Source organism: Mauremys mutica, chromosome 5 (assembly GCF_020497125.1).
Source record: "Mauremys mutica isolate MM-2020 ecotype Southern chromosome 5, ASM2049712v1, whole genome shotgun sequence".
In the NCBI taxonomy this organism is placed as follows: domain Eukaryota; kingdom Metazoa; phylum Chordata; order Testudines; family Geoemydidae; genus Mauremys; species Mauremys mutica.
The window spans coordinates 47,284,707-47,309,842 of NC_059076.1; the positions used below are offsets into that span (position 1 = coordinate 47,284,707).

Genomic DNA, 25,136 nt, shown 5'->3' on the forward strand with positions numbered 1-25,136 from the left:
TTTCGGACAATTTAATTCTTTGACAATGAATCTCTCTGGCTGTTTAATTAGAGTAATTGTTTGTGACACTATTGTTAATGTTGGGTCAGCATATTAAAGATTTATTACAAACTCTTATTTTCAGAGGTTTGAATCTGGCAACAAAAGCTTCCTGGTGGAGGTTTCGCATATGAGGTCTCATCCTGGGAGATATCTATGCACCGCTGGTAATAAATATACAAATAAATTAAATATAATCTAATTAATTATGGCCTTCTGTAAAAGGCACTCAAAGCTGACAGGTCCAACATTTGACTTACACTTTTAACAAGTGCTTTCCTACAATGTTCATGCAGTGTTTATTATAGTAATACAAATGACTCAGTTCTCTTCTATAATTACATACAAAAATACCAGCAGCCCAACACTCATGAACAACCCTACAATAACAAACCACAGACCTGCACAGATCTGAAAGCAAACAAATACTGGTGAATAAAATAATTTTTAAACTTCAGACTTTCTAAGAATTATTATAAACAAGTTTGCAAACAAGATTTTAAAAATTCTAAAGCATATATAAACAAGTGTTTAAAAACAAAAGTGGTTTGCTTATACAGGGTCTAGTATCCTTACTTCATTGAAGCTAATGGGAACTGATTGCTCTCAGCATCCTGTAGAATGAGGTCCTTAGATAGTTTTCTATGGTTACTGTTTTGAAAACTGAAATTTGCCAGTGATGTATGAAAGCATGAAGGTATTTATGGGAGGAATGGACAAGTAGGCAGTTGAAATTGATGTAGAGGTCAGGTTGGGGAGAGACACAATAAGAAACAGGATCAGATAAATACAGATGAACTGAGTTGGGAAGACTCTTGTTCAGATTAAGTGACCTCAAGGCCACAGATAGAGACAGAGCATGGGGTAGATTAAGGAGCAGCGGAAGCTCCCTAAAAGTGGGGAAGCCACCGGTGCCTGAACCATGGCCCTGCCCGTCCCGACCCTTCCCCCAAGGCCCCGCCCCTGCATGACCCCTTCCCCTGAGTTCCCGCCCCTGCACTTTCCCTTCCTCCAAGACTCCACTCTCCGCTCACTCCCCACTGCCTCTCCCCCCATCACTTGCCCTTACAGCCAGTAAGCCTCCTACCCCCCGTTCTGGCGCCCCTGGGTATATTGGCACAAACTATTTATTCCTTACAGAAATGAAACTCCTACCATTGAGGTGCTCATTCTCCTGATCAAATAAAACTGATTCTGCCATCGATTGCCTTAGTGTTAGGTCATAGCAGAGTATAAGAAGAAAATCTAGTAGTTTACTAGAGCTCGTAGAAACTACAGGCAGTGGAGCTCAGATGTCTGCACTGATTATACCCAGACCAGGTTAAGCCATATGTTCTCAATCAAGTGTGGGGAAATCCCTTGTGGGCAATGAGAAAGGGAGGTACTAAAGTACAATTATTATTCTATCTGTCAATCTGCATATCTGCTTTTTCTTTTAAGATATCCATTTCTTTGTTTCTCTTTCTGTCTAGCTCACCTATCTACCTTACCCTGTTTGTAAAACAGACAACAAAGACAGTCCTGCCTCAGCTACTCAGTTTTCTCTTTGGTGGTCTTCAGATTCTGGTGACCACTTAATGTTTTGAGCCCTGTGGGAAGCATTTACTTTCACTATAGATATAAAACAGCTGTTGTCCTCTCTTCCTTTATTAGAACCTTAGCAAGCAGTACCCAGTGAACAGTGAAAAAGCAAGCCCTAAAGTTTTGAATTTCAGCATCAGCAATCCTGTGAGAACTAAACAATCTTACTTACATAGAACAATGAGTAAATAACCTTGGCCAATCTTTCAGACACTAGCATTAATATTTGTGAAGTATATAAACACAATGTATTAAAAGAATATTTGTTTAGATGTGCCTAGGCAGGGATAAGGAATGTGTGTTTGCTATTATCAGAGAATCTTGGATGGGGGGAGATGGGCAGAACAGAATGCTTTTTTATATAAAATGCAAGGGAATTTTTCCTCCCGCAGAACTGTGAGTTGCCAATATGTAAACATTTCAGGGGGAATTTTACACCACCTCATCTTTATGTCAGGCAGCATTTAATGGTTGAATGATCTTCTTCCCCAGGTCTTGGCAGCTGTCCTCCAAAGGCCAACATTGAGGATTACAATGACAGTTGATCAGTGGACCTAGTCCAATATAAACTAGACTAAGACCATTTAAAACCAATTGCTATCAACAAGTCAAATGGACTTTATTTATGTTAGAGGCTTTTCTATGAGGATTTCATAACAACATGGAATTTTAATAGCCTTAGGGGCTTTTTCTGTTGTTGCTGTTGTTATTTGGGAATGTTCTTATTCATCTGTTTAGGCATAGTTTACCTGATTTTTTTCAAAGTTAGGTGATTTGCAACATTCATGTTTAATCAATGTCTGATGGATACAGCACTCATGAAACTCTTCTTTATTCTTGCATCTTAGGTGGAAATAACACTTCAAGATATCAATGACAACCCACCAGTATTCCCAACAGACATGCTTGATCTAACTGTAGAAGAGAATATAGGAGATGGATCTAAAATAATGCAGCTGACAGCCATGGATGCTGATGAGGTAAGAGAATGTTTCTTATTTGAACAAGAATATTAAATAATACCATTTTGTGAACATATTTTGACCTGATCTTGAACTACTGTAATGAGAATTTCACCTGAGAAAGAAGTGCAAGATCAGGTTTTTTCTACTACAATCTTGTCCTCCTCCTCCCCCACAGTATATTCAGAAAGTATCATAGTTGTGAGTTACTCCCATGGAAAGATTGTTAGTCAAAGTCGCTGTCACCTGGGGGCATTCACTGGCTTGTGTGAAATGAGTGGATGCTCTCAATCCACCTTTTAATGAGCAGTTGTACAGATTAAAAAAATCACAACCCATAGTTTGGTACTAATTAGCATCCTTTTTGTCATTCTCAGCAAAAATGTTATACGCTGACTTGACACAGAAACTGGACTATCATGTCAGTCTTAAAAGTGCTCACTTTAGCCCATGGTCAAGGCTCTTTGGTGGGGAAGTGTTTGAAACCATAATTTCAGATCCAAACAGCTTTGAAGATGTCCAAAATCCAAAGCCAGATCCAAAATTTACAGACTAACCACTGTGTCAGACAAAGGTGGCTGTATTTTTAACCTGGGGACGCTTTCACAGTATTTGCCTACTCTATGACTAGATCTAGCTACTGTCACTATTACATGTTACCATGGGCTTTAATTTTATAAAAATAAAAGGGAAAGGAAAGAACTTTGAAAAATCCTACTGTGCATAAGTACTTTTCCTAGCATCCGATGGTCAACAGTACGGATTCATTGCTATCAAGACATTACAACTGAGCAGCCATTAAGAATATAATGGAAGCATTCCAGCTGAAAGGCTGACCTAGTAATGATATTACAATATTGTTGGAAGTCTGTGAGTATGTGTAATTTCATTGATTTATTCATTTATTTTGGGCGGGAAGTCATTTAAATATTAATTGTAATGTTTTATTCAGTTTAATTGACTTTCTATTGACAGTACAAAAGGTTACAATGTCAATAGGTGTGTACCAGGCAAGTTGTATTACTAATAAACTATAAAATCAAATAATTAAAACACCTGTCATTTAACTCAGCAGTAGTAAGGATAATCCTATAACTCTTTTAGTGTTAGCTTAGTGCCGACTTCTATGAATGTTTTAATGATAGTTTATCTAGTCCCTTCTATAACCAAACTAATGGAACACCTCCAATATGAGTAAGGATGTGTGTATGTCTTTCTTTCTTTCTTTCTTTCTTTCTTTCTTTCTTTCTTTCTTTCTTTCTTTCTTTCTTTCTTTCAATTTGTTGGTTTCTCTTCCTAGTAGCATCTCTTTTGTAGGGGCAAAGAGCAGGACTTTGTGTCCCTGTATCTAATAAAAAGGATGCGTAAGTCAGTTATCCACAATGTAAGTTGTAGCTGGTAGGTAAATGTGAATAAAAGAATCATGACTTCATAATAGTGACATGTCTGTTTGTAAGTGTGGAGCCTAATTTTAACATTGTTTGTAACTGGATGATTAGCGGCACATGTTTTTAGAAAACATAAGATTATATTAGGTATCAATAACCATATTTTTTTAGCATACTAATATGCTACTAGAGCTGGTTCCAAACCCCTCATTTTAATGAGAGTCTTTCCTTTGACTTCCAGGTAGTCTAATGCGAGTTATTTAAAATGTTTCTGAAGAGTGCAAGATGCATTTTTGATGTTTGTAACAATGTGCATTTTAAAATTGCATACACATCTTTACTTGTGTGTTTCTAACAATAGAAGATTTTAACTATCTTCCTTTCCATTCTGAAGTGAATTGTATGATCTTTTTTTTACATGTAATATTCTTGCCACAATACATTTTTGGATATTGAGGGTCTGAATTTTAAAACCTGGCCTACTTTTTGCACCTGTAATATATGTCAGCAGATAACTGCAGCTCAATATTTTGCTAGTGCCTATAGACATCTACCTATTGGCTGCATGCACAATTGCAGGAAGGAATAAAATTGTGGACATAAAAAAGGAAGCCAGATTAAGACCCCTTCAAAAATCATGCTCTAAATGTGTAAAAATCCTTTGTTTGTTTTATATAATGGCTTTTGGCCAGTAGTTTTCATATTAAGGCATTCATTCAGATCAACATAACTGTGATGTCATTTCATAGGCACCAGGTAGTAGCCATGGCTTTAACAATTAAAACTTTTTTGCATTTTGCTAATTTATTTGGTCAGTGTGTAGACAGGAAATTTCTATATATCAGATTATTTGTTTTAATGGGTTTTAAGTATTTTGATTTTCTTTGCCTTTCACCTAATTTATGAAAAGTTACTGATTTTGCCAGACCATATCAAATGTAGTCAGTTTCATAGTTGGACTCCATTATGAGAAAATGGGAATAACTGGTTAAATGGAACAAATAATAAAGAGTGTGGTCACCTAAGAAATTCAAAGTTTTCACTGAATGTTTTTGTTAAACTATACAATTACAGGAAAATGCATTACGTACACCAGGTACACCTGAATATACAGAGAGTATGTGGACTGAAGTGCTGTGCACAGCTGTTTGAGTCTGGGCAGCTGTATACATTTTAATTTATTTGATCAATTAGCTGATTCCTGGTTTTTGAACAAACACTCTGGATAAAAAGTTTGGTAAGAGACATACTGTCCAACTGTTCACATAAGTATCTTTATTTCTCTCATGGCACCAGATATGAACATGGCATTTAAGGCTACATCTACTCTACATGCTAGGGTTGTGATTCCCTTGCTTGTGAACACGTACTCACATTAGCACTCACCAAGCTAATGTGAGTATAAATAGCAGTGTAACTGCGGTAGCATTGGTAGTTGCAATGAAGGCATAGTTGAACTATGCCAGGTACATGCCCACTAGTTTCAGGTGAATTTATACTCGGCACAGGTCAGCATATCTCTGCTGCCACTACCCAGGCTACAGTGGCTGCACTCGGTGAGTGCTAGTGTAAGTGTGTGTACACGAGCAGGGGAATCACAACCCTAGCTCACAGAGTAGATGTAGCCTAAGTGACCTGTAATTTTAAACAGCAAATTTATCATTACATTTTAAAGAAGGACGTTTGCCAGTTGGCTGCTACTTCTCCATTACTCCCTGTGCACCGAGGCATGGAATAGAAAGGGCTGAATTGAGCCTTGTTTTAGATTGATCACTTAATTCAGCCTCACAAACTTAAAACAATAAAAAGAAACATTAATCACTGTTAACAGAGAAAATGATATAGTAAATAGATTATGGGGAAACTGACTTGATCTTAAATCAGATTTCGAAGCCTGTAGAAGACCAGTGTTTCCCTGCACTTTATTTTGCTGACTAGATTTGATCCTTTTTTTCAACAGGAGTTAAAAATCTGATAATCTTTAAATCTAATAAATATTAGACGTGTGTGGGATGTGTGTGTGCTATTTTGTTAAGGAAATTGTTCCGAACAATATTTGCAGGCGGCAGTTGTTGGAATGATTTGGTCTTAAAGGGTTGCCCGACAAATAACTTGGTCTGACTACTTTTGTTTTTATTTAGGGAGCTAATGCTCTTGTCACTTACACTATCATCAGTGGTGCTGATGACAGCTTCCACATTGACCCAGAGTCAGGAGATCTGATAGCCACCAAACGTTTGGATAGGGAACGTCGCTCCAAGTATTCCCTGCTGGTTCGTGCTGATGATGGTCTACAGTCCTCAGACATGAGAATAAACATTACTATTAGTGATGTTAATGATCACATACCAAAATTCTCTAGACCTGTGTATTCGTTTGATGTACCAGAGGATACTACCCCAGGTAAATAAGGAATAAACCTTGTTATTTTCTAAAATTGATGGTCCGCACCCTTTATTTTCAGTTGACCTATACAGCAGTGATCACTAATATTGTCACTATTGACACACTAATTTTATTGCTAACATGTGACAGATTAGCATTCCATTTTTTTTTCATGTGTGCCATCACTATTTATCCATATTATTTAGAGCATAGACATTCACATAGACACACGACACAGAGGTTAAATGCTAAAATTTATTTCTGTTTTTCTTATAATGGTGCCATTGTGGTAAACATTTGCAAATATTTCTTTTACGTAATTTTTCAGGGATTCAAAACTATAATTAAATAATCCCTTGCAGGTTCAAATTCTTTAGAATATGTGCTTCCAAGAAACCACCTCCCTTCTCTATCCATTCACCTTTATCCCACTCATTCACAGCATAAGCACAGGGCCTCCAGGTGGGATGCAGCCTTTACTTACCCTTTCTCTTCTTCAGGCAAGGTAGGGCAACCTTGCTGTGTTTGGGGCAGGTGGCGCCCTCCTCATTTTTGTGGTTCCTCCATCTTTTTAACGGTGGGGAGAAGGCCAAATGGCGCCAAATCCCATTCCCTTAAATTGACTGTCTTTAGGGGTGGTCAGGAAGGGGCCTAACTTTCCTCATAGGCAGCAGGAGAAGGGACATTCCTGTTGCCAGAGTTAGCTATTGAACAAATGGTAGGCCTCCCAGAAAAGGAAGACTGCCATTTTTAGGTGTAGGGCAGGGCTCGTATCTTTATGTGTTTTTTTACAGTGCCCAGCGCAAGGAGCACTCCAGTCCTGATTGGGGCCTCTGGGTTCTACTACTAAATGAGAATGAACAGAAAAATGTTGGGCAGTGGCAGCCACCCAGTGTTCCCAGAAGACCCCAGGTAGTGGATATCAGGTCCCAGCAGGAAGCGGGAGTAGGGGTGCTACATTTGGGGAGCCAACTGGACCAGAAGAATGTAGGCTGACTAAATATGAGACCTTCATAGATTTGAACTGATATTTATAAGCTAGACTAAGACCTCTAACTTGCCTCAGTTTCAAGTGAATTAAGATTTGAAGTGAACATTTTGCACAGCTCTCTTCATAACTCCATCTTATTCACCTCCGGGCTGAAACTTGGTATGCACATCCTCAGCCCAGAATGAATGTTGTTTTTCATTGTATCGTATACAATGGGAATGGAAATATACTGTGAGAATTCATGATATTTTTATGCTTCAACATATCAGGTAATGTAGTCTCTCAATGTTTTATTAACAGTAGATGCATCCTGTCAAAGGACCTGTGAAATTACTAGAGCATAAGTGAGAGGGTTTTGTAGATCTTTTCTTTTTAATACTACCATTAAAAAGAAGTAAATACAAAAGGGAAAGAAAATCCTTATAATATTAAAGGATCAGACTCGGTCTGACCAAGAGAGGAAATTCTGAGTTAAGTTTGGAATTCTTTCCTTCGCTCATGCTGTTGTGCATGCTGTAGATAATACACTACATATGGTGGGCAAGAATACACACTGTTCGGAGACCACTACAATGCTCAGTGCAGTCAATTGGAAAAAAAAATGCCTCTAGCAGTGATTGCAGTACTATGGGAATTCATGTACTAAGCACAGAAAGATAGTTGCTGAGGCTGCCTAGGGTAGTGAATGTGGTGTTTTTAGGCTCAGTATGTTTTAATGGGAATTAGTTTACAGGTGTACATACTGTATAATCCTGTTAGCTTGAGATGAGAATATTCTCTTAAATCACTAAAACAATCTTCAAAAATATAGAATTCAAGCATCAAAAATTAATAAAAAGTTGTAATAATTTGAGGACAGTATATTTACTTAAGGCCAAAATGTGCTAGATATATACTGGTCCAGCGGTGTTTGGTACAGAATTGTGCCTTCATCCTCTCCCTATCACAGGTGCCCACAGGGGTGCTACTGTTAGGATGGTGCAGCTTGTCCCATTCCACTTTCCAATGGTCTTGCTTCAGTTGACTGGCCAGCATGCAGGGGGCAGGTAGGTGTTTCCCACTTGGTGTGTCTTATGTCCTAGATCAGCGGTTCCCAAATTTGGGTCGCTGCTTTGTAGGGAAAGCTCCTGGCAAGCCGGGCCGGTTTGTTTACCTGCTGTGTCCGCAAGTTTGGCTGATCGCGACACTCACTGGCCGCTGTTCACTGCTCCAGGCCAATGGGAGCTGCTGAAAGCAGCGGCCAGTACGTCCCTCAGCCTGTGCCACTTCCCACAGCCCCCATTGGCCTCGAGTGGTGAACCGTGGCCACTGGGCGCCACGATCGGCCGAACCTGTGGACGCGGCAGGTAAACAACCTGGCCCGGCCCGCCAGGGGCTTTCCCTGAACAAGCAGCGTCCCAAGTTTGGGAAACACTGTCCTAGGTGATGCACAAGTGGAGCATTCCCAGGATTCCATCCAGTGTAGGGATTGTAATTGTGGTTTGCCCTTTTGTGGGGGTGCATGAAGGCTCTTTGCCTCCTTTTTTAACCCTGCACATTGCACAAAGGCCAGCAATGATCGGCTCCTTATTTATTTGCAAATAACAGTTGCAGCTGATATGCTGACTATACATTTGGTAATCATGTCCAGCATTAGGACAGCCTTTTAGCTGCAATCAGCAATATTTTGAAACATTAGGAAATCAAATATCAGTAACAGAAACCAGAACGTTCAGCTTGATTAAACAGATGAAATTGTAGCACTAATTTTCATTCTGATATTGAGCAGTTTTCATGGTTGCATTGCTCAAATATAACTAAGTGTGTTGTAAAGCATGTAATTTATCTGGTTCCATAAAAAAGCAACAAAATGATTTTCTGTTTTGGAAACGGAGTGACCTTAATTATAGTTAGTATTAAAAATGCTTAAACGCTGACACCCAATTTCTAAACTTCAGTAAAGCAAGGATAGCATAGCAAGTATAGCAAGAAGTGCAAAAATAAAACAATGGGCCAAACTCAAAGGAAATAGGAATTATACTTGAATAAAGACTGCAAGAATGGACCCTCTGTGAAGAATGAGGGTTTTAGTTTTAGTTTATTATGTTATTGCTCATGGTAATTTAAAAAAAAAATAGAAATTAAAAGTTTGTTATACACTGAACAGACATTACAAATTTCAGCAGCTCCAGTCAAAAAAAGAATAAATGTAGGTTTAATAGCTGGCATGTATCTACACTCAGGGTTCCCTTCCTTGAACACTGCAAGTTAATACTATTGAAAGATAATATTTTTTCTCAATTTATGCAGCATATTTACTTTTTTTCAATTTAAATAAAAATAGAGATGCCTGTCCATAGTTCTGTATGTCCTAAGAATAATTTAAAATAAAAACCATACTGGAATAACCACTGAGCAGCCTAAAAAAACTTGTACACAATAAAATTAAATATAAGAGAAAGTCAGAAATGTTCCTCTGGAGCGAAAGTCTGTGAAATTACTGATCATTTTGAGCATACCCTTCTGGAAAAATCTCATAGAATTTAATGAAATATTTTTTCTATAGGTTTTGTAAACCATCTTATAGAATTTAATACAGAATTTTCTCCTTTTTTTAGGATGGTTTAAAAAATAGAAAGGATTTTTTCTATTAAAACCTATTATAATTTTAGAGTAATTATAGAGCGCACTCTTAATTTCTGTGGCACCCAACAGTTTTCATCCCTTTTAAATGTATTCCCAAGGAAAAAACAGATATCTAGCTAATTTAGGTATATTTCAGTGCCTCGGTGGGACTAATTGCATGCTTAAAGTTAAGCAAGTGCTTTAGTGCTTTGCTGAATAGGAATGGACCTTGGTGCTTAAGTGCTTTGGTAAATTGGGGGCCTACATATGTAATTAATTCCCAATTCTATCAAAAACATAAAATTTTGAGGCTCTTATTTCTTAAGGAAGAGACCTGTTATTCCACAGGAATGGCCTGTTTACCAGTTCTGTAGAGTATTCAGTTTTATTTCTAGTCTTTTTGAAATTCTTTGTTCTTGTTCTCTCACTGAGTTCTTCCATTGTTTTGTATAGGTTCTTTGGTAGCAGCCATTTTAGCTACCGATGATGACTCTGGGGTAAATGGAGAAATCACATACACTGTGAGTGAAGATGATGAAGATGGTATGTTCTTCCTGAATCCGGTCACTGGAGTCTTTAACCTGACTCGCATATTGGACTATGAAGTGCAGCAATATTACATTCTTACTGTCCATGCAGGAGATGGTGGTGGTCAGTTCACTACCATCAGAGTTTACTTCAACATACTAGATGTAAATGATAATCCACCACTATTCAGCGTGCCCTCATACAGCACGTCCTTGATGGAAAATCTGCCTCCAGGATCTACTATTCTCAACTTGAATGTTACTGATGCAGATGATGGTATGTGTTCCTTTGTATTCTAAAAATTCTGATGGCAGATGCATGTTGCATGTCAGCAAGATATTAAGGCATTTGCTCATGAATGGGCAAATAATGGTCATCCTTATAGACATTATTTATCCACAATAACCATACAGTTATATCTGAAATACCCAGGTTTTTTTAAAAAATACCTGGATATTTTAGTTACCGCTGTGTGTAAATGGTGACTTTTTGATGGGTCACACTACGTTTTAGAATGTAAGGTTCTTTCCATGTTTTGACATCAGTCCAAAAAAAAAAGACATTTAATACATGTCTATACTTAGTGAAGTCAAGTACTGGCTTCTCTGGCATCCCTGTTGGGCATACATATTATTAGAATGTTTTACATATTGAGCATATTGAACTATGTAGGCACAATGAGAACAGAATACTTAATGATAATTTTCTTAATATTGTGAGTTTAAATCCGATCTATAATACAATGTTTTAATTTAATATTTTGTTTGGATTTGTTTTTCTTAACATTAGTTTAAAACAAAACGTATAATAGATTCTAAAGCACTACAAGGAAATATATGGGAACCTCATTGGTAGTCATTACAATGCCCCCAGTAAATGTATTGTATACTATAAGGGAATATGAAGGGATGATGTCAGTACATGTCAGAGAACTGCTTACTTAAAAGGTTTTAATCCTTGGATTATTCACATGAGGGTTTATGAGGGATTTAAAAGATGATAATGTGTATAATTTGTTTAGCAAACTGACTTTTGTCATATAGTTTATGCCTGTAATGACTAATGAAGAATAATTATACACACACTTTAAAATATTACTGTGTAGGGTATTTGATTTTATTAAATGCAAACAGACATTAATGAGGTTGACTTTTATAAAAAATAACTGAAAAATGTAGATTTTAGAAGTGAAGGATAATCCATGTTATGGACACATCACTCAAAATAGCATCAGTGAGGTTATAGAAGAATAGTAAACACACCAAAAAGCACAAAAAAGCAAATGAAAAAGCGACTAGGAATGGGGTATAATGCTTGGCATTGAATTTTCTCTTGATTTGGGTGACCACCTTAATGTCATTAAACATTGTGGACCTTATTATCCATTGCCTTTCACTTTATTCATTTATTTACACTGAGCAGAATGGGCATGAAATACTTCCAGATCATAATAGTAGCATTTTATACCTACTTTGCACTCAAATTCCATAGGTGTAAATGACAACACAAGGTGTGAGGCAGTGGGGAATAAGGTGCAGTATCCCCTATATTTTATGGCAAATTTACTGTTTTATTCGGCTAGATTTAAAATTAATAGAGCAGAAACTGCATTACATGGGCATGCTGGGTTCACTATAGTGTATTGAGAAACAAGGTATTTGATTGGACCAACTTCTGTTGGTGTGAGAGACAAGCTTCAAATTATATATATTATCATCTTTTAAATCTCTGCATGTTGACAGCTTGTAAACCTTCATGCTCTATGGTTGGTCCAAAGATATTACCTCACCCACCCACCTTGTCTTTCTAGTAGCCTGGGACCACCACAGCTACAACAACACAGCATATGTACTTACAGTATACTTTATAAAACAATCTCTGTAACTTCAGCAAATGTTACAAGCTATGTTGATGTTTCAATCCTGAAATCTCTACCAGTGTAATTTCCTGCACACTAGTGTAAAACAGGGTAGCAGTTACAACTGTACTTCTCCATCAATAGCTCACAGAATGTATATTAATAAACTATTGTTTTGTGGAAGTTGTCTGATCATTTATGTTAAATGATACGAACAGCCTGCAGAGCTATGAAGGGCATGTTGTTTTATATCAGGCTGTTTTTTCTGTCAATCCAAGATAAACATTAGTAAAGTCTGCAAAAGCCTGCAGTAAGAAAATACTTCCATTGTTATTTTGCTGTTTGACCTACCTCTTGGGAAACAATGGTTTTTTTCAGCAGTTTGACGTGCTTTTATATACAGATGGATAGTAATATCAAAGAGAGTCTGCTACAGTTTTTAAATCTGTGCAAAAAAAAAGACATGCATTGGGTCTTGTATTTTTGTTTCTGGTTTTTGTTTTTTGTTTTTGTTTCATATGGAATTAACAGAAATGTTTAAAGGTATAACTTGAGTAACTTCCTCACAAACCAAAGCAACCTATTGACTGAGCTTTTAAGAGATTTAGAAAAGAGAGAGACTACCACAGAAAAAAACTCCAGGCAAGATGTTAGGGTATCTGCAGGTCATGCTCAGGGCCATGTATGTGCCAACATGAGCAGGAAAGGGTTGGTTCTTTCTTGTTCCATTCATATTAATTAACCAAATTAAAAACTTTAAAGAGCTTGACATCTCCCTGTCTGAGCTTTGAAGGCAAGCATCTGTCAGAGATAAAAGATAAATCCAATGAGGCAGCTAACTACTACTCAGTCTTGACAGTGATCAGTGTGGAGGAGTCCTCCCATCTTGGATAAAGATGGCTCACAATAGCAATACAGATGAAAGATGCCCCCACCTCCAATTAAGTGCATAGTGTTTTGTTTTTGTTTTTTGTTTTTTGTTTTTTTTAAATGGACAATGCCTTTCTCTAGTGAGACTATGAATTTCTGGATCCCTTACAGACAATAGTATGGCTCCCATTAACTTCAGTAGGGCCAGGATTTCAGCTGAGCATGTGAGTAGCATGATGTGTTTCCAAGATTCAGACCCAAGAGAATGATGAGATATTTGTTTGTTTTGTTTTAAAAAGCAATACAAGGAATGAACATATTACATCACATAGAAATAGACAGGGAAGTGTAATAAAACTGTCATGAATTGGAAGAATGACAAATACCGGAAGTTCAGTACTATTATGAACAAATATTGTCAGAGAAATAAAATAGCATGTGGGTGTGAAGATAAAAAAAGAATGAGTAATAAGTTGTATATGGAACAAGTGATACAATATACCACAAAAAGAACTGTAAACACAGAGTAATAAATGTAATGAAAGTATTTCTAATTCGAACTTCTTCTTTAGGGTTCATTTTTTTCCCAGTGAAAGCCAGTGGCCAAACTCCCATTCGTTTAAATAGGAGTAGGATTGCTAGCTGATGGATTTTGTAGTTTTTCATGCTATGAATACATTTCCTTGACATTTCAGAATATTTTCATGGGTAAAGTTAAGCAAGTTAAAACCAAGGTAAACAAATGTATAATATTATAATACTTAGTGCTTCACTTGTTCAGAGTGATATACAAACATTAATTAATATATGTCTGGCATATAAATACATTCATCTTTTCCAAATGTTATTTAAATGTATCATTTTTCATGTCCGGCTCTACATATTTAAAAAAGGATGATTTAGAGTCTTACTACTTTGAGAACAATAAACAGCAATAATTAATACTTTGTATATAAGAATCATTTATTTCCTGGGAAGTTCAGTGAGTAGGGGAGAAGCTACTGAATAAAATTGACAGGAAATACAAAGTAATGAGACACTTAAATGTCTGACTAGAGATTATACACTGTGGAAAAATAAGTTTAGAGAGGGTTAGTTAGAATATAAAAATCCATTAAGTTTCAAACACAACTTTTATGACCAAAGAGGCTAAGTATTGAATTTTAAAATTATGTATTTATGACTTCAGTGTTTAATGCAGAGACCAGAAAGAGAAAATAGATCTCAACTCACCTTTTTAAAGATTAATATAAATGTTTAGCATGAGCTCTGGGTTTTAATTTTTCAAAATACATTTTTTTCAGTATACAGCATCCCTAAAATCACTTTCAAGTCAGGATTCAAAATGTATTTTTCTTACCAAAATGTATAGATGTCTTCCTTGGCCATAATTGCAGCAGTTATATTTCAATCATAAGATAAGGGTTGTTCATTTGATATTTTGAATGCTCTTTCGTATATGGTAAAGCATATATCTGTATATTATTCTCTTTTGCTCTGCCTAATCTAGTTCTTGTTTGCTTTTATTGGTACAGTTTCTAAATAATTATTTTATATAACCTCTGTGCCTCTCTCTTTTGAATGTGTATCATTATTTGCATTAAGAATCAGACGTAGGGTAAATTTCTGTCCCAGTGAAGTCAATGGAAAAGCTTCCTTTGACTTAAATAGGGCCAGGATTTCACCCTTAATCTGTGTTATTTTAAAGAGATTTTCAGGGACTCACCTTGTAGCCATGCATAGCACCTTTGACTTCAGTGAGCCTCTGCATGGACATAAGGGTTAATGGACCCTCCCTATCCAATTTCAGGGTATGGACTTTACGGTTCTGATTTACCCCTACATTATTCAGCATTATTTTATGCTGGTTAGATTAATGGAGTTACACTGCTTTGAAACTGGAGTAACACAGTGGTGAATCAAGTTTTATACCTCTAAAGCAACCAAATTCTTCTTGTCATATGATAATGTTGTTTATATGTTTATATTCTAGTAGTGATGGGCAATATCCACCTGCAATGCAAATATAGATTGTGTGTAAATATACAATTACTGTCATCCCTAATTCTTTTAATTTACCTCCCCCCCCAAAGTCCATTACTTTTATTGCCACTATCCTTGTTCAAGAACAGTGTTTGTTCTGCCCCCTCATCCTTATTTCCCTTTTGCTGGATACATCTTACCAACCCCCACAGCCTACAGTTTTAGGGCCAAATTCTTGTTCCACTGAAATTAACTGAAATATTGACTTTAACTTTAATGAAACTTCAGTGTAACCAGGATGTGTCTTTTTACTCTGAATATTTTACAGACACAATTGATACATTGTTTCAAATCAAAATTATTTTGAGACTAGAAGGGAAGGGTAGGTTTAACAGATCCTGATACAGATATCATTAAAGTCCATAGAAAAATTCCACAGACTACAGTGGAAGTAGGTTTGATACCTGTTGAATTATAAGATACTTATTACATAACATTAACATGTTCAAGGCACTATATAACATTTATAAATCCAAGTGATCCCTAGTGATTAAATCCATAATATACTTTTTGATTGGTGCATGTGTGAGTAATCTGGGACTCCAGTGCTTTTGGTGTCCTTTTGAAGTAAAACATTAAAAAAATAAACAAATAAAAATGTGGCCTAATCAGTGTGTTGTTATCGTATGGCTTTTTGTGTCATTCAGTGGAAACATGTATGCACGTTCACAGAAATGCATAAATAAAGTTTTACAATTTATAAGTATTTTATCAAGACTGTCAGCTAACCATATCTTCAGTAATGTTTGAGTGCAGTTCTTGATTCTGACATATCAAATATAATATGCAAGCTTACCACATCTCTGTTTAATTGCAGATGACACAAAAAGTGATTACCCTTTCTCCCATTTAATTTCATTGTTTCAAAATGTAAACATTTTGCCATTTTTATCTACCTCTAATGATGTTATTTACTAGAAATTCAAAAACCTACTTCTGTATACTTCATATGTACAACAAGATCAATGGAATTAAGTGACAGTCCTTATTTTTGTTTTACAGGCTCTAACTCACAATTGTCCTACAGTATTACATCAGGAGATAGCCTAGGTCAATTTAATATTGACAAGAATGGAGTCCTGAGCATCAAGCAGCCTTTGGATCGGGAAAGTCAGTCCTTCTATAGCCTTGTTGTTCTGGTTCATGACATGGCTACTCTACCAGCCTCCAGATACACAAGCACAACTCAAGTGTCTATTATTCTACTGGATGTGAATGACAATCCTCCAAGCTTTATCTCTCCAAAGCTGACCTACATTCCAGAAAACACACCCATAGACACCATTGTGTTTAGAGCTCAAGCAACTGACCCGGACAGTGGTCCTAACAGCTATATTGAATATAGTCTGCTGAGGCCTTTGGGAAACAAATTCAGTATTGGCACTATTGATGGTGAAGTAAGGCTCATTGGGGAACTTGACAGAGAAGCAGTTGCTAATTATACCTTGACTGTGGTAGCTACAGACAAAGGTCAGCCATGCCTTTCTTCATCTACGGATGTAGTTGTAGTAGTCCTTGATATCAATGATAACAACCCCTTGTTTGCACAAAAGCTATATAAAGTAGAGGTGGGTGAAAATACTCTGACAGGAACAGATCTGATCCAGGTGTTTGCTACAGATGGAGATGAAGGTACAAATGGGCAGGTTCGCTATTCCATAATCAGTGGAAACACCAATAATGAGTTTCGAATCGACTCTGTTACTGGGGTGATAACAGTAGCCAAGCCTTTGGACCGAGAGAAGAAGCCCTCCTACTCATTAACTGTTCAGTCATCTGATCGTGGAAGTAGCCCCAGGACAGATACCACCACAGTCAGTATTGTTCTGATGGACATTAATGATTTTATTCCTACATTTGAGCTTTCTCCATATTCTGTGAATGTCCCTGAGAATTTAGGGACACTTCCAAAAGTTATTCTTCAGGTGAGTACATTTAAAAATGTATTTATTATAAAACTATTTGCTTCATCAAAAATTAAACATCTACTGAGATTTGTATGGATGAATAATTACCTTTTTGAGTATAACATGGCATAAAGTGTTTTTCTTTACATAATTGTATAACAGTTCCCCTCCCCCCCATCTTATACAGACATTAGGATTTTAGAGGGTCATTTCATTCCCCTGGTTTTCACTTCCATCCCCACAGACCACCTCAATCTGTTCTTTCTTTCTTTCAAACCTCCCTCCTTCTCTATTTAAGGTTAGGCACTACTGCAGTTCCATTCAGTGTGCTCAGACAGCAGCAGACACAATATTCCCTCCAATTTGACAGGTTCCTGCAAAATCTTCTATGGGTTTTGCTGAACCCAAAGCTGGCTCAAAGGCTGGTTTTAACAATACATTCAGATATGGAGAAAAGAAGTAAATTATTAATTTTGTATTTTAAACTAGCACTTGTTTAAGACTCATCACTCCTTTTATATTAAGTCAGTTTGCTGTTACAACCAATTTGTAATAAACCCCCAGGCATTATAATTAATTATGTCACACATGGAATATTTCCTGTTCCTCATAAAATACTTTGCCATTGAAGGTAATCTTGATGACAAACACACACAAGCATGTGCTCTTCATTATTATTATTTGTTATGGTGTGCTTATGTCACTTTTGTAGGTTATAGCAAGGGATGATGATCAAGGTCTAAATGGAAAACTTACATACCTTCTTGTTGGTGGAAATGAAGACGGTGCCTTTACTCTCTCAGCCAGTGGAGAGCTCCACTTGGTACAAACCCTGGATCGGGAGACTAAGGAGCAGTACATCTTGTTGATCACAGCTTCTGATTCAGGTAAATCAAATGTGTAGGCCACCCAGGATTCATTTTTTTGCTATTTGCAAGCTTTGCAAAGCCTCATTTTGGTATATAGAATCATATTTGAAGTCTGTGTATTGTTTATAGTTGTTATGTGTAAAGTTAAAGACCTTAAGTTATATGAACACACCTAGAATGAAATCCTGGTTCCACTGAAGTCCATAGGAATTTTGTCATTGACTTTACTGGGACCAGGATTTTACCCTGGTTTTTAGGTGCCTGCATGTACTCCGGGATTCTACAGCCACATAATTTGCTGCAGAATCCAAGTGTTCTTACCAAAACATTTAATAACGGTAAAAGCTTGGGGGAATGAGGGGTGTGGGTAAATAAAAAATTCCAGTTAACTAAGATGGAGGGACTTTGGGTGCAGGAGGGAGCTCAAGGCAGGGGTTGGGGCACAGGAAGGGTTGTGGGGTGCCAGACCTGGGCGGTGCTCACTTCGGGCAGCTCCCTGTAAGTGGTGACATGTCCCTGCTTCTCCTAGGTGGAGGCACAGCTAGGCAGCTCTGCACACTGCCTCTGCCCTCAGGCACTGCCCCCGCAGCTCCCACTGACTGCAGTTCCCAGCCAATGGGAGCTGTGGAGCCAGCGCAGATACTTCATTTGACTTAAATGGGACCATAATAACAATAAATACTTAAATCACTTCACAAATTTTGCCTAGTTAAGCACAGCGAAATTCTAGGGGATTCCTGTTAAATCAGTTGATATAAATGTAGAAACATAATTCTCCTTAGCAATAACAGGAGTGATGTGCCCAATTCTCTGCCTATAGTAGCTCTGTCTCTCTGAAGCATTTTATGTTTTATCTGTTAGGATTTGCTTCTGGTTTTCAGCTTGTTTCCAGTAGTGTGTTATGTAGTGAGCAGTCAACCTGGGTTGGAAAGCAGTGCAAGCTGAAACCTTGAAAAAGGGTCATCTTTCTGAAATTCATCAGAAAAACAGTCCTTTGAATTTGCTTTTAGCAGTGCAAGTAGCATCTTACTTAATAAAGTACCTCTTATTTCATTTTGTTGCTAATGAAAATCTCTTTCGATATCCAGATGAAATTAAATCTGAACATTTATGAGGAGCACGTCAAAGGCAAAATTCTGCCTGCCCAAGCCCTGTCCTTTCCTCTCTCAGTGAATCCATGTAAGGGTAGGCAGAATAGACACCTGACACTCATGGACACAACTACTAAGAAAACTCAACTGCATATTTAGTGAGTCAAGTCGTTCTCCAGGGACCCCAAAGTCATAGCCAGCCAGTTAGGGATTGGCCATGATCCCAACCTGAATACCTGTTATCCTTCATAGCAGGTACTAGGAGAGCACATGCTGCTCCTATCTGCAACAGATGTAAGGAAGTCATACATGACACTTCCTGTGGTGCTCCCTGAGACACTCTATCTGTGCCTACCCTGAACAGGCAGAATGCCTCAGAACAATTCTATTGAACTGCTAATACTCAGCAACACCCTCACAGTCCTCAGAGGCCGAGATTTGGCTTTAAGTGTCCCATACACACTGAAGGCCAGATTATGATACCCTTACTCATGCAGAATAGTATTTTGTGGAGTAAGGTGTTACTCATTTGGAATGAGGCTGGCAAAATTAGGCCCTTTGTGAACCCTTAGAGCCACACTGCAATTTGGGCACTAACCCATGTAACAAGTGCAACACAGTTATGCCACTCAGGAGCACAAGAAAGGAATTGCACTTTGGAGAAAAGTTCCTTCCCTGCACTCCTCTTCCTTCTGCAGGGAGTAATAATCTGCTAACAGTCCTTACTGATAGCAGGTTACTCCCCCTCCACTCCAGTCAGCTGCACTAATCATAAGAACATAAGAAAGACCGTACCGGGTCAGACCAAAGGTCCATCTAGCCCAGTATCTGTCTACCGACAGTGGCCAATGCCAGGTGCCCCAGAGGGAGTGAACCTAACAGTGATCAAGTGATCTCTCTCCTGCCATCCATCTCCATCCTCTGACGAACAGAGGCTAGGGACACCATTCTTTACCCATCCTGGCTAATAGCCATTTATGGACTTAGCCACCATGAATTTATCCAGTCCCCTTTTAAACATTGTTATAGTCCTAGCCTTCATAACCTCCTCAGGTAAGGAGTTCCACAAGTTGAAATCATACTTGAAATCAACATATGGTGCGGGTGGAGCCAAGGTGCTAGTCACTTTCTACCTCTCTTTATCCACTCCCTGGCCATGTGCGTGTGGAGGGAATAGAGATCTAGGGAGGCAGCGCAAGAGCGTGTGTTGAACAGGTGAATGTTTTAGCCTCCTTATGCCCCATATGGTTGCTCAGGCCTGGCCATAACCTGGCCCTTTAAAATAGTTACTAAATGCCAGTTGAACATCAAGTTGTTTCTGCATAATAATTATTATTTTTTCTTTCAATACACTTTCATGCACAGTTTCCCAGAAGTACTCTGACAATCTGAACTAATAATAGGAATAAGGTTATTGATATTTCCTGTTTGTTTTAGTCCCTACATCTCCAGCCATCATTCCTGTCTTCACTAGCCACATTCCCTAACAACTTCTTAATCTAGGAACAAATTCTTCCAAGTGCCTAAGAAGTTGTGAGTATTGTGAACTCATATTTAGTCAGTTCTTGAAGTTTTAGAACCTCACAGGCATACTCAACACCTTGCAGGATTTAACCCCAAAGTCCCCTTTGTTCTGAATTAGAGAGCCCCTCTTACAGCATATGCCACCAATCAGAATACGTGAATGCACAGATGTGATTTATAAGTGGCAGTGACAGCCAAAATGATGAACTTTAGAATAATGTGATGATGTTGCAGATGCTCCCCCAAAAGCTCTAGTTGCATATTTACCAAGACACCAACATGCAACCATTCAAAAGTGTTTTTATGGGTCTGTTTCTAGCACATAAAATCACTGTTTGGCTTAGTTGTACCTTTCTTTAAGGCAAATTTGATGGGAGAAGAGAGCGTTTACTTTTTGCTCCATCTGGTGGAAGTTCAGAGATGGATAGACATTAAATTCTGGCAGTGTGACAAAAATTGGAGCGGCAGCTTTTATCTCAACTTCTTTAACTCTTTGAATGTTATTGTGGAGAAAATTTTAGCATTCCAACCATCACCATCCTTTTATTTATTAGTTGCATGGATATTGAGTAGCACATCTGGAAACCTGATAGCTGCCCCAGTCTACTGTTGAAATGAACTACAACTGCATCATCGTGCATTTGCAGAATGGTGTGTTACTGCACAGCACAGCTAGAACCAGATATGCAGCTGCTAATGCAAAGCCTTGTTCATGGTTTTTTTTTCTATTTCAAAATAAACTAGCAACCAGATTACATGTAGTTTTAACACTACTCTGAAAAACAAATCAGAGTGGATTGCTTGTTATAGTTAGCAGTTATTGGTATACCGCTTTGATTAATATGTTTTGCTATAGAGAATCTTTGTGATGAAGATTTGCATTCTTCCTTTCAAGCATGCAGGTGGGCAAAGGTTACCTACATAGAAGTTATGATCCATTAACACAGGCTTTTGTATATGTGCAGCAGGAGGATATGCGAGGAGTTTACCTCCTTGCACAGCCCATGCAATGGCCACACACCAGAGCTGTCCTTGTGAGCAGAGACTATTTGCCCTTTCCTCTTCCAGCAAGCAAATAGCCCAAAAGGGCATGCAGAGGAAGCTGGGCCATGGGCAGAGTGGGACTGATGCTCCAGGGGGAGCAATTGGATGGACCAAATTTCACCTCCCTATGTTTCCAAGAGCCTCGGGGGCACAAACTCTCCCCTTGAGACTGTCAGGGAAGGTGAAGTCTGTATTATTCCCTTCAGAAGGCCATGTGCAAGCCATGTAATCCAGTTTCATGTGAATAAGGATTAAAGGACTGGGTCCTCAATCTGGAGCCACGCCATCATTGTTATGCAAATCACCCATCAACTCATAGTAAGGATGGGATTTTTCAGAACACTCAGTGTTGACCTAACTCTGTTTCCATTAAAATCAATGGTAAAACTGAGCACGTAGGCCAAATCTGAGAGCTTTTCAAAATCTCACTGTGAATGTTTAGGGTCCAACTACCCTTTCCAACATTTCTCCTTATAAAGAGAGTCCTTTCTGTTGAGATTGTGAGAAGGTGATGAAATATATCAGCATTTGACAAGGTATTTGAAAAAAGTGAGTTTCAAATGGGATGAACTGCTTCTGCCTGACTGCTTGTTAGTGAGTTATTCTGTTTTGATGTCTTCCACAGCAAAAAATATGTAAATTTATTTAGATCAACCCATATCTTTTAAACTAACGCTGTTTTTCAGTTCCAAAAGGTGTGCAAGAGAGACAGAATATATTTTTGTATTTGACACGGACTCATATCCCATAATTGGTTTAAATAAGACAGACTGAATCATAATGAGGCCAATCTGCTGTAGGCTTCTCTTTTGTTTTATGGGCTAAGAGAATCATAAGACTAGGACGAATAATGCAGCCAGAAATTTAATTACTCTATACATATTTTAGAATTATAATTAGAAATACCCTAAGATTTTTTGTACTAGACAAATAAGGCACAGATCCTCAAAGGTATTTGGGTACCCAAATCCCATGGGAGAATCTGGGCCTAACTGTGCCTTTTTTCTAACTGTGCCCTTAATCAATAAAATTGTCTAATCTATAAACAGAAACGTGTATTATTTCTTAAATATTTCTGCTAGTTTCACTTGAAAGTAGTTGAGAACATGCCTTTTCAAGGAAAAATATGCCCTTTGGAGTTGATTTACCACAACCTAAAAAGGTTGATTCCCAAGTGCAAATGGTCGTCTCTTTCAACTGATGAGGGTTATTCCATTTCCAACTAAGGGCTTGGCTACACTTGCAGCTGTGCAGCGCTGGGAGTTAAAGATGTCTTCGTACCGCTGTGTAGGGAAAGCGCTGGAGTGTGGCCACACTGACAGCTACCAGCGCTGCAGTGTGGCCACATTTGCAGCATTTGCAGCGGTGTTGGGAGTGGTGCATTATGGGCAGCTATCCCAGCGTTCCAGTGGCTGCAATGTGCTTTTCAAAAGAGTGGGGTGGGGTGGAGTGTGACAGGGAGCGTGGGGGAGAGAGAGAGAGTGGATTTTTGGAGTCGACACTGTCAGCTCCCTGCCTTGCAAATTCTGACCACTTCCCCGACCCCTCATTCACTCTTAAATGCAAATAGCCTTCAGACCAGATAAGCAGCTGCTCCGACGGACTCCCCTCCCCCCCCCGCCCCGCCGTGCTGTTTCTCTCCTCAAGCAAACACTAGGCTGTGGACATTCATCCCCCTGCCTGCCTCATTCACAGCAAACAGGAGCTGTGTTTGTTTTTTAGATAAGCAGCTCCGGGAGCCCCAAGTTCACAACAAAACAAAGAGAGGCATCATAACAAAACAAAGAGAGTTCTTTAGTTAAAAGCATTATGGGAAAATTCCGGAGGTCAGTTACAGCGTAGTAAGATTAATCACTGTTTACACTGGCACTCCAGCGCTGCAGCACCAGCGCTGCAGTCGTTATTCCCCAGGCAGAGGTGGAGTACAGCCAGCGCTGTAGCCAGGGAGATACAGCTCTGTATGTGCCTTGCAAGTGTGGACAGTGAGTGAGTTGCAGCGCTGTAAAGCCACCACCAGCGCTGCAACTCTCCAGTGTAGCCAAGCCCTAATACATGAGAACAGGCAGTAAATGTGTGTCATTCACCATCAGGAAAAATTCCCAAAGGGAAACTTTGCAGAAAGTTGCAAAAAGAAAGTGCTCACAGATACTTCTGTATATGACACTACCTTGCCAGGCAGCCTGGGGTGTATACAGGAGTACCTAAGAATAATACTGGTGCGATTCACTTTTATGGGTTAGTTTACTAGTCAATATTTGTCATTTTCTTTCATTTTCCAATTAAAAGAGATTTGGCTGTTTGTAAAGGTCAATTTGCAGTAAGTACGTTTAGCTAGACTAAAGGAAATACTAAGTACCATTTATGGTATAATACAAAAGACAAAGTGAATTGCTACTGTGTATTTCCCAAGGGAAGTAGCTACTGTGTGGAGGTGTTTCTACTCATTTATTTCAATCTATATTATTTATTACCATAAGCAATTTAGAGAGCTTCCACTGTGAGGAAAGTACAGTTCTTTCACTCCTCAGCTGGCTGTAGCTGAATTTTCAAGTTTCCTGAAGATTTGCTTCGGCAAATCCCTTGAATGCCAGCACATACGCACATAAGAGACCACAAAGTTTACCATAGCATATGGCAAGCTTGAGTAGGACACAATGATATGCAATAATGTATCTGCAGAACAAAATGAAGAGAGTAATATGTTTTACCCTTAGTACACCTATACCTTTTAGCCAGTTGCTTTTCACCTTTTTCTTTGTTTCTTTGTTTCCAAATACCCACTTTCTCTTCTCCCCTTTGTGCTTTCCCCATGTATAACCTCCAACAGACATCCACTTCTATCATCAATAGTCTGTCCCTTTCCCTGATCAAGTTAGGCATACAGTCACCAGCAGAGCATAAAAATGGAGTCAGATGCCAATGTCAGTTTACAACCATTTGTAGGGTTCTTAGCAAAACAGAAACAAGGAGAACAGCAATGACCACATCATCTCACACATACAAACTTAAGTTAATACTTTTACTCCTGCCAACCAGTAGTGCACAGTGTTACAATAGAGCTTTGTTCATTCTGTGCTGGACAGGCATGTGTTTAGGATGGCTCGCCATCATCAATTTACTGAGAATGTTCCAAGTGAGAATGGTGACAAAGTGAGAACTGATGTTGGCATTGCCTCTGAAATATATATCAGGTAGTTCAGGTTTCACCATAATACTATACAATATTGATTGAAAAGAATAAAGGCATGAAGTGAAGATTTCCAACTATGAGTTGGCATGGCGCCATCTTGTTTGTTTTATATATTCTTGCCAGTTTTAGGTATGCAAAACAGGGATATCTTTTTTTTGAAAATGTATCTAAATAGGCCTTTCTCTCTCTAATACCATATTGCTTATAGTTTAGGAAAGTAGGCTAGAATCATAGCTCTTGATACTCAGAAAGTCCAAAGGCA

General features: G+C 38.3%; 1 protein-coding gene across 1 annotated transcript in view; it reads left to right on the forward strand.

The window, feature by feature from the left end:
• FAT4 (FAT atypical cadherin 4) overlaps window positions 1–25,136 on the forward strand; it is a 233,469-nt gene that overhangs the window by 119,098 nt on the left and 89,235 nt on the right. The window contains exons 2-6 of the mRNA XM_045018808.1: window positions 2,469–2,600; window positions 6,112–6,373; window positions 10,404–10,754; window positions 16,252–17,174; window positions 17,869–18,043. Coding sequence (XP_044874743.1) covers window positions 2,469–2,600; window positions 6,112–6,373; window positions 10,404–10,754; window positions 16,252–17,174; window positions 17,869–18,043 — 1,843 coding nt within the window. The remainder of the gene's footprint in view (window positions 1–2,468; window positions 2,601–6,111; window positions 6,374–10,403; window positions 10,755–16,251; window positions 17,175–17,868; window positions 18,044–25,136) is intronic.